Genomic DNA, 11,285 nt, shown 5'->3' on the forward strand with positions numbered 1-11,285 from the left:
GACCTAATGAAACTTAAAAGCTTTTGCACAGCAAAGGAAACCATAAACAAGACCAAAAGACAACCCTCAGAATGGGAGAAAATATTTGCAAATGAAGCAACTGACAGAGGATTAATCTCCAAAATATACAAGCAGCTCATGCAGCTCAATATCAAAAAAACAAACAACCCAATCCAAAAATGGGCAGATGTCCTAAATAGACATTTGTCCAAAGAAGATATACAGACTGCCAACAAACACATGAAAGGATGCTCAACATCTCTAATCATTAGAGAAATGCAAATCAAAACTACAACGAGACATCATCTCACACCAATCAGAATGGCCATCATCAAAAAATCTAGAAACAGTAAATGCTGGAGAAGGTGTGGAGAAAAGGGAACCCTCTTGCACTGTTGGTGGGAATGTAAATTGATACAGCCACTATGGAGAACAGTATGGAGGTCCCTTAAAAAACTAAATATAGAACTACCATATGACCCAGCAATCCCACTCCTGGGCATATACCCTGAGAAAACCATAATTCAAAAAGAGTCATGTACCACAATGTTCATTGCAGCACTATTTACAATAGCCAGGACATGGAAACAACCTGAAGTCCAGCGACAGATGAATGGATAAAGATGTGGCACATATATACAATGGAGTATTACTCAGCCATAAAAAGAAACAAAATTAACTTATTTGTAGTGTGTTGGATGGACCTGGAGTCTGTCATACAGAGTGATGTAAGTCAAAAAGAGAAAAACCAATACTGTATGCTAACATATATATATGGAATCTAAAAAAAAAAAGGTTCTGATGAATCTAGGGACAGGACAGGAATAAAGACGCAGACATAGGGAATGGACTTGAGGAGGTGGGGAGGGGGAAGGGTAAGCCGTGACAAAGTGAGAGCGTGGCATGGACATACATACACTACCAGATGTAAAATAGATAGCTAGTGGGAAGCAGCCGCATAGCACAGGGAGATCAGCTCGGTGCTTTGTGACCACCTAGAGGGGTGGGACAGGAAGGGTGGGAGGGAGATGCAAGAGAGAGGAGATATGGGGATGTGTGTATATGTATAGCTGATTCACTTTGTTATAAAGCAGAAAGTAACACACCATTGTAAAGCAATTATACCCCAATAAAGATGTTTAGAAAAAAAGATTATTAGGGGCTGTTAGACTTCTATGACATGCCACTTAAAAGGTCAGGACCACCAACGGATCCCCTGTTGTGTTGACTGTGGGAAGAGAAGGTTGGGAAATGATGTCAGGAACTTTTCTCCATTTAAGTCTGAATAAGTAGATATTTGCATAAATATCATCCTAGCCATTCATTAGATAACAGCTTAACTCTAGAGGTAGAAATATACATTCCAAGCATTTTGTTCAAGCTTCTTGTCTCCCAAGTATATCTCTCTTCCTGGCCCCTTTCTAGGGGAGCAGGGAGCACCCAACGTTGGGAATGATAATTGAAGTTAGTGATTTCACAGTCATTTCTTTGCATTCTCAGAAGGCCTTAGCAGTTAATTCCTACTAAGCAGCAATTGGGTAATAATTGGCTAACTCTCTTGATAGAGAAAAAAACCATAATTTGGAAATAATTGACCTAACGAGAAAAATGGATAGATGGTTAAAAAATGGTTTGGGCCATTGCATTGTTAAAAGTAATAAGTAACTTGGAGATGAAGTACCGTAAATATAACAGTGTAAATACTGCATGTGTATGAATACATAATTTATATGATAATTTACACTTAGCTCATATTCTACATTTGAAGTTATTTTTCTTGTAGTAGAAAAAACTGAAGGACTAAAAGAAAAGGATCCAATACTAGATTCTTAAGGTCTGTAGAAATGTGTAACCATACATATAAAAGTATATCACCTGGGATAAACCATAATGGAAAAGAATATAAAAAAGAATGTATACGTATAACTGAGTCACTTTGCTGTACAGCAGAAATTAACAGAACATTGTAAATCAACTGTATTTCAATAAAAACAGTGTATCAGCAATATGTACTGCTTTATAATGCTCCATTGAACTAGCCTCTCAGAAAAAATAATTCAGTCCAATTACTTCCCAGGCTACTCCTGTGATAGTATTTCTATCTTTTAAATTTGATTAGTACATGGCAGTCTTTCCAGAGAATGAGATCGATGATTTAAATCAGTGCCAAAAGACTATGAGAGGAGTTGATGCTTTGAGTAAAGCTGAGCTTCTCCCAGGCAACTAACTACCCAAGCTTCCGAGTTTTTATGCCCATCAAATGTAGATGTCTTCCATTGATTCAGAACTTAAATAAGAAAATGAACCCTTTATTCCCATGCATTTTAAATTATAAGTAAAAACAATTTTGTTATATGTACGTTGGAGGTGGGCATGGAAGGTATTATCTCAATTTTATGGGCAAGAAAACAGAACCCAGCCAGACTCCGGGTTCCTCCCTGCTCCAATATTTGGAGGTCGTGGCAGCCTGCAGTAAGTGATTGTATTTCAGATTCGACCACACAGTCTGTGCTCATGGGTTGGAAGTACATTTTTTAGATAATAGAACTCACAGCCAGCAGTGTCATGCTCTGAAACATAGTACCATGCTCCATTCAAATGAGCCACATCTTGTCCCCTAACACTGCTGCTCGGTATAAACCGGGTAAACCCATTAGCCGTCAGCCATTTTACGAAATAAACAGCTAGAGTTGAGACCTCTTGAAACATTAAGGCCTTTTAGACCAAGACAGATTGACTCAGTAACAGTGAGGTTCTCATTTCTTCAGCACTGTATGGAATTTAAGAATATAACTGAAGAGCAAAGAAAAGTGAGCAATCTGTAGTCAGTATATAAATTTAAAAGGTCCTGCAGATAGAGAGGAACTCATGAACAATTTATTATTGAGTGCTTTCTGTTTCAGTTTCTACACTGGTATATGTTGAGGGTATCAAGGAGAAATATCAGACATGGTCACTCATGACTCCTCAGGAGCTTGTAAGCTGATTGAGGAAACAAAACGCGCCATGTAAAGGACTCCACATATTCAGACAGAGCAGATGGGGTCTGAAAGGTGTTTTAGTCTCAGTTGACCCTGAAGCAGACCCTGAGACAAGCATTTGAGTGCATGTCTGTCTGGAGGAAGGTATAAGAAGTGTGGGAGAAGGGAAGTGAGACAGGGAAGGGAAGGCGGCCAATAAAGGTGACAACGTTACTAGACAACGGTCACCATGGGTGACTAGAAAGTAATCTTATGAGGAAACACCGGTAAACAGTATAGAACACACACCTCCGAGTTATTCTACCCAAACGGTAGGGGAACTGGGCTCCTTATATTCCAGCTCTTCTCAGGGCTAGGATTGGGGTGTTGAAGGGCTCTCCCAGGGGTATTAATTCCTGGGCACTTCAGCCTGCCCAGCACCTGGGCACAGCAAGCTTCTGCAACCCTGGGAAAAGCCCTCAGGTGCAGTGAGCAGACGCTGATAGCTGGAAGCCAGCCGTGCACATGAAACAGAGGGGTCCAAGGAATATGGGTAGAGGACTACCAGCGGCCATCACAGTAGGATTCTTGGTGTAGGTGAGACTTGAGAGCGCTCTTTCTCTTCTCTCCTCAGGTCTCTTCATGGTCCTCTCCCTATTGTCCATCGTGTATGGAGCCTTGCGCTGTAACATCCTCGCCATCAAGATCAAATACGATGAATATGATGTCAAAGTGAAGCCCCTGGCCTATGTCTGTATCTTCCTCTGGAGGAGCTTTGAGATTGCCACTCGAGTCATTGTCCTGGTCCTCTTTACCTCTGTTCTGAAGACCTGGGTGGTGGTAGACATACTCCTCAACTTCCTCAGCTTCCTCTTCTACCCCTGGATCCTCTTCTGGTGCAGTGGCTCCCCCTTCCCTGAGAACATCGAGAAGGCCCTCAGTCGGGTGGGCACCACCATCGTGCTGTGCTTCCTCACCTTACTCTACGCCGGGATCAACATGTTCTGCTGGTCAGCGGTACAGCTGAAAATCAACAACCCCGACCTCATCAGCAAGTCCCAGAACTGGTACCAGCTGCTGGTGTACTACATGTTGAGATTCATCGAGAACGCCTTCCTCCTCCTCATGTGGTATCTTTACAAGACTGACATCTACATGTATGTGTGCGCACCCCTGCTGATCCTGCAGTTGCTCATCGGGTACTGCACGGCCATTCTATTCATGATCGTGTTCTATCAATTCTTCCACCCTTGCAAAAAGCTCTTTTCCTCTAGCGTTTCTGAAAGCTTTCAGGAGTGGCTAAAGTGTGCTTGCTGTGACTGCAGGCGGCGGAAATCCTCCGAGTCTGCAGAAAAGACGGATCTAAGGTCATCCGCAGACAGAGAGGAAACCCCTTCTAGCAGTAAAATAAGTTCTATGCCCAGCCAGATCTTGAATGCCGATGAGCTCTTTTCTGCTTAATGGGACCTGAGTCTCTTGAGGCACAGATGTATTGTTTGCTGGGTTGATCCCTGTTCTTCGTACAAGTGATGGGCCCTGCGCAGTTAACAAAGCAGGAAGTTATCTCAACTCCTTGTGAGTCTCTCCCCTTCGGAGAGCTCTTGGGTGGGCATGTGGGAACCATGGAGAGAAGCCAGGGAAACCCCTGAGTGTTGCAGGGGCAGCCTAAGGCACCACCATTCACAGCTGACCATGTTCTCCCAGACGTTACTGGCCTTTTCATTGACAAAGTACCCATGATATCTGAGTTGGGCTGGTTAGATCCATCAGGTAGAATGAGGGCAGGGGCTTACTTGTTTTCTAGTTTTCTGGACTGCTGGTCTAGGTAGCCTAATGTTTTATTATCCCTGAACGTAGTTTTCACCCAAGAGTTATCTGATGACCACAGATGGTTACTGGGGTTTTGCCATCAGCCACAACAGTCCTGTCAGAGTTTTCAGAGAGGGCTGTTCAAGTTTGGTTTTTGAATAGACAGATGTTCCATTTTCATCTCATTAGGGCTCTTTGTACACAACCAACTGTAGCAGCCTTGGAGACTTTATTCTCAAGGATCCATGGATTCAAAGTTGAATTCTAAATTTGGTTATGGAAGCCCTAGAATTTTAGAAAAGTTGTGTTCCTTCAATATGTTGAAGAAATTCTGGATCAAGAAGGTTGTTAAAATATCAAAGTGATTGTAGGCTTTTATAAGCAGAGTTCTTACCTTCTTGTGATGGTTTAAGATGAATCTGCTAGAAGGTAGGCTTAACCTCATCAAGGTTCAGTCCTGTCTTACAGTTCTGGGAAATTTCTAGTAGAATTTGCTAGGATTTGCCTTCTTAGGAAAGAAGAAAATAAAACCCATAGTCTTTACTCCACCTCTTCCTTGCCTGTCAGGAAAGTTTTAGACAAGAGTTACCTTGGTTAACCTAAGTTCTTCTAGAAAACACAGACATTTCTCACCTAGCATATGTATATAGGCCATTTTAATTTTCATTATTTGAAGGAAAAGGGTTCCCCACCTTCAGTTAGATGTTGACTTCAGAAACTTTTAAATTTTGCAAACAGCTAACATGACCAGAAGATTTTTATCTTTAATTGAATGCATTTTGATTTGGTATGATTATGAGTTAATTTGAATGAGAACTTCAATTTTATCCTCCTACACTCTCCTATCTTCAGTATAATTTCTCCTTTGACCTGGAACCATATTTCTTTCATAAAAGGATTTGTAGAATATCCTCAGTTGTCTTGGAAAAATGCCTAGATCTAGTACCATTATTTCTACCATAAAAACCTTGATAATGAAACACCTGGGAGCAGGTGACGTCACTGACGAGGCTGGACATTGCAGGTCGATCAGGGTTGACAGTCTTAGGACTCATAATGGCTGAACTTTCTGACCCATCGAGTTTCTAACAGCTAGTTTGTCAGGGGATAGGTTAAAATGGTGAGTTTGAGTAGGAGTTGTGGCCAGAATTAGCCAGGGATGGAGAGACTGGTACTTCCCCAGCCTTGGTTTGGAAGCCTGTCTCAAGAACCACTACAAAATCTGGGCCTTCAAATTCATTTAAAATCATTTTAAGGTAGAATGTAGGTAAGCATATTGAGTGACCCCAAACCAAACTGACAGTGATGGTCTATCACACTCCTAAAGCCCAATTATAAGCCACATTTAAAAGGATAAAGAGGTTTGGTAACTAAATTGGACATTTTGTCATCTTTAACCCTTGATATGCAGATACCCCTGCTTTGGGGCCATATATGTCTAGTCACTTTGGGGAAGAGAAGCCACTGCTTTTTTTCTTCATGGCCACAATTTAAGTCATAGTGAACTGAGAAATCTTGTTTTTAAATTATTTGTATTATACCTCTGAAATGGCAAAATTATAGCTCAGACTGCACAACTAGGTTGCCCTAAAGACAAACAAACCAGCAAATTTCCTCCTATCTTGAGAGTTTAAAATGTCTTTTTCAGTAATAATTCCAATTTTTAAAACTCTCCGTGCTTTGTCTAATTAATTACATACCATAACTGTTGCAACAGATACTCCAGCTGATTCATTATCATTTGGCTGGATGGAGGTGAAGTATTTCCTCGAAATATATTGAAATAAGATCATCAAATATGTTTAGACTTTCTTCATTACTGGAGACAGTGCAGTGTAGAGGTTGACATCTCCCTGTCCAACCCTGCAAGTTAGTTAATTGTTCTATGCCTCAGTTTCCTCACCCACAAAATTTGCATGATATACTTGCCCGGACTACCTCACAAGGTTGTCAGAAGAACAAATTAAATAATAGGTGTGAAAATGCTTTGAAAATATTTTTGAAGTGCCATGCATGTTTAAAGGAGTTGTTTTTATAGTTATTCAAATCCATAACAGGTTATTGTTTTTTGTTTTTTTTTTTACCGTTAGAGAAGAAACAAGTAGCATCATTCACATGAGTGTCTTAAGTGAATATGTCGGCCTTTGGCCTTACGGAAGGGCAAGTGTGAATGGCCTTTACTCTTGGAGAGAACTCAACAGTTGCCCTTTCTCTTACCATCAGTTGCTTATAAAAATTAGCACCCAGGGCTTCCCTGGTGGCACAGTGGTTGAGAGTCCGCCTGCCGATGCAGGGGACACGGGTTCGTGCCCCGGTCCGGGACGATCCCACATGCCGCGGAGCGGCTGGGCCCGTGAGCCATGGTCGCTGAGCCTGCGCGTCCGGAGCCTGTGCTCCGCAACGGGAGAGACCACAACAGTGAGAGGCCCACGTATCGCAAAAAAAAAAAAAAAAAAAAAAAAGAGCACCCAAACATATGGTACTTGGAGGAAAAAGACCCACTGAAATCTGAGAAATTGCTTTTGATAACAAATGAGCTTATCATTTTTGTATGTCATCTTTCATAAAGGATATAGCAGCCTCTTTTGTTAATTTTTCTTTACAATTTGAATGCCTGATCCCGCTAGACTTTAATTGAATGTGGGTATAATTTTTTCTGCCTTGTAAATGGGAAAAATAAACTTTAAAATTGATTGTCAAATACAGCATTTTCTTGGAAACCTCCTTAGAACATTAGTGCTATGGGTTATGACTGTATGTGTCAGTACTCCTCAGCCAGTACATTGCGGATGTGAGTTTTGCAGGCTGCTTCTCTGCAGCCATTCACTCTAATAAATATTGTTTATGTTTCTTCATATAATAAATTAATTTTTCAATTTCTCCTTGCTTTTCATTCCTTATACAGTCCTTTCATGGCTTTTTGACTTCAGGGACTATTTTAGAAACAAATTTGAAAATGGTTTTGTTGTGATTAATTATGATTTTGTAACCTCACCTGAAAGTTTTGTTTTATAAGCATTTACTCCATTTGTTAAAGCTACACTGCTCAATACTAAAATTCTGCTCCAACATAAGTGGTATACTGATCCAGAAATATAAAATATCAAATGAGCTACTTGATATTAATATAAATGAATAGTCAAATTGTAAATGGCGATCTGTGGTTGGAAAAAATATCAGCTTTTTTCTGCATGTCCAAAGGCCTTATTTTTTCTATTGAGGTATAATTGACATATAACATTATATTAGTTTCAGATGTACAACATAATGATTCAATATTTGTATACACTGCAAAATGATAACTGCAATAATTCTATTTACCATTCCATCACCATGCTGTTTATTACATCCTATGACTTATTTTATAACTGGAAGTTTGTGCCTCTTGATCCCCTCCACCAGTTTCGCCCACCCCCCTAACTCCCCTCCCCTCTGGCAATCGCCAGTCTGTTCTCTGTATCTATGAGGGGTTTTTTTTGTTTAAGAAAGACAAATACCATATTATTTCACTTCCATGTGGAATCTAAAAAACAATCAGTTATTTAAGGGGTTATTTCGGAGCATGAGATAGACAAGGATTGTTGCAATAATTTCCTTTCCTCTGAAGGTGACCTTGCAATTTGGAAAGACTTGGCTATAGGAGAAATGTTTTGAAAGAGATCTCTTGGTATTAAATCAACCCCTTGAGAAAACTGAAGGTCAACAAGTGTAGTGTTTAAGTAGGTCAATGTAAAATTACTTCATTTGGTGTTTGTAAATGTTTTACTTTGAAATAATTTCAAGCTAATAGAAGAGCCTTAGGAATAGTGCGAAGAATTCATTTATCCTTCAATCAGTTTCACCTATTAATATTTTGCCATGTTTGCTTTATAAGTCTTACTTTCCTTCTTTTGACCCTTTATTCCTAAATACTTCAGTGTGTATTCTCTTATGCTCTGAACAAAGGCATTCTCTTACACAGCCGCAGAATGATGATCTAATTCTGGAAAGTCAACATGGATACAATACTAGTATCTAATCTAGAGTTCATATTCCATTTAACAATTGTACCAATTACTTCATTTGTTTTCACAAAGCTTCCCTAACAATGTGAATCTACTCAGCCCTCTTTTATGGGTTCTCTTTATTTAAAGGTATGAGTAAATTTTAACTTCCCTATGAATGCTCTGAAAACTATAGCAGACTTTGAAAATCTATTTGAAGAAAACATGCATGTTATCAGTACTAATAGCTTAAAAGCATAAATTTGGGATGTTTACTGGCAAACTGTGGGTAATTCTTTTTCATGAATCTCCATTTTAACCACCAAGTGTTGACTGCTTAATATATGGACCTGTAGCTCACACCCTGCCTCTGCCCCACTGTGATAGTTCATTTTACAGTGTTCAGGCCCAAGTTTGTAAAGATTTGGAAGGGGGTGAGGGAAGTACAGTATATATTATTCCTCCATGACCATATTTCTCCGGGTGCCCCCTTCCAGGAGACTGTATTCTCTATGAACATCTTTGCAGCTGGGAAAGGGCTCAGAAATACCAACTCTACACTCTATGAGTGATGTTTTGAGCCTCTTCTCTTTTTCAAAAAAGGCACTTCATATCAGAAGAGATTTCTACAGAGCTGAGAATTCAGAAACATCCCTGATCCCTTCTTTCCCAACGCACAAGATACCCTATCAGACTAGGTCCCTAACCTGCTAAGAAGGTGTGTCCGCTGCAGAAGCCTGCCTGAGGGGATGCCTCACGCCTCCCTGTCACCCTCTCTGTGTGGTTGTTTCTCTGGAAATTATCAGGCCAAGGACGTGTAAAGCAGTGCAGGTTTAAGCCGGGTTTGGTACCCAGAGCATCTTTGAGGAGTATACAGCAGGATGCAGCAGCAGCATCTCTTGGCAGCAGATTATCAGAAAACAGACTTCTCACCCAGACTCCCCTGTGTGAGGTTTCAGCATTTGCCTCCTGCCAAGGAGAGGTTCATCCAGAGAGATTTTGAGATTCTGCCTGTGCTTTTGCTCCCTCCCTGCGTCCCATCCTGAATTAATTCTCTCTCTCCGAATGATGAGTTCCTGATTGAAGCCTGATTAGCCTGTTTCCTAGAGCCCTGGGAATATCATCCTCCGTAGATATCTGCATTATGCATACTGGTTTAATTTCTTATCAGTCGGCTTCCTATTTTAATTACCTAAATTCGACAGTTAATGAGTCAGGAGCAATAGCGCTCAAGAAACAAAACAGGATCATCCCCACCACCACCCCAGTACAGAGGAGACTGTTTCCCTGGTGTCGCCTTCTCCTGACAAGGTGACCTTCTTGAGTGGAGTGGCAGAATTTTTTAGAACAACGATGCCCAGCTGTAGAGCTGCAGACCTCCAAGAACTGCGGAGGCATTGTGCTCCTCTCCACTAACTAGGGATGTTTGACACTATCCAGAGATGTCTGGCACACATTTGTACAATTGTCTTTCACACCCATGGGTATGCTGTTGTGAGTGATAGAACAGGACTGATTAAAAGTGCCACTGTATTTAAAGTAACTTCGTCATCACCCCTCCAGTCCCTACCATGAACAGGTGTTAAAAATTCAACCACCATCATGTGGGAAGTCACCTTAAAAGACGTCCTTTGTAATTGAAAATGTTGGGAATTATTTTCTTTTAATTTTTATTGGCGTATAGTTGATTTGTAATGCTGTGTTAGTTTCAGGTGTACAGCAAAGTGAATCTCTTATACATATGCGTATATCCACTCTTTTTGAGATTCCTTTCCCATATAGGCCATTACAGAGTATTGAGTAGAGTTCCCTGTGCTATACAGTAGGTCCTTATTAGTTATCTATTTTATATATAGTAGTGTGTATGTGTCAATCTCAATCTCCGAATTTATCCCTTCCTGTTCGGGATTATTACCCTAGAAAGTTTTTTCACTGACAGAATATTTTCTCAAGTGTACTTACAGTCTACTCTTTTCCTTTTATTTTTAAATGTATTTTTAAAATTTTATTTTATTTTTATACAGCAGATTTTTTTAACATCTTTATTGGAGTATAATTGCTTTACAATGGTGTGTTAGTTTCTGCTTTATAACAAAGTGAATCAGTTATACATATACATATGTTCCCATATCTCTTCCCTCTTGCATCTCCCTCCCTCCCACCCTCCCTATCCCACCCCTCTAGGTGGTCACAAAGCACTGAACTGATCTCTCTGTGCTATGCGGCTGCTTCCCACTAGCTATCTATTTTACATTTGGTAGTGTATATATGTCCATGCCACTCTCTCACTTCGTCCCAGCTTACCCTTCCCCCTCCCGTGTCCTCAAGTCCACTCTCTAGTAGGTCTGCATCTTTATTCCCGTCTTGTCCCTAGGTTCTCCATGACTTTTTTTTTTTTAGATTCCATATATAAGTGTTAACATACGGTATTTGTTTTTCTCTTTCTGTTTTACTTCACTCTGTATGACAGACTCTAGGTCCATCCACCTCACTACAAATAACTCCATTTCGTTCCTTTTTATGGCTGAGTAAT

At 40.4% G+C, this 11,285-nt stretch overlaps 1 protein-coding gene across 1 annotated transcript in view; it reads left to right on the forward strand.

Annotated features, from left to right (window-relative positions):
* XK (X-linked Kx blood group) overlaps nt 1-7,607 on the forward strand; it is a 54,924-nt gene extending 47,317 nt beyond the window's left edge. The window contains exon 3 of the mRNA XM_032618679.1: nt 3,595-7,607. Coding sequence (XP_032474570.1) covers nt 3,595-4,421 — 827 coding nt within the window. The 3' untranslated portion in view covers nt 4,422-7,607. The remainder of the gene's footprint in view (nt 1-3,594) is intronic.
* The last annotated feature ends 3,678 nt before the right edge of the window (nt 7,608-11,285 follow it).

This window comes from Phocoena sinus, chromosome X (genome assembly GCF_008692025.1).
Source record: "Phocoena sinus isolate mPhoSin1 chromosome X, mPhoSin1.pri, whole genome shotgun sequence".
Taxonomy (NCBI): domain Eukaryota; kingdom Metazoa; phylum Chordata; class Mammalia; order Artiodactyla; family Phocoenidae; genus Phocoena; species Phocoena sinus.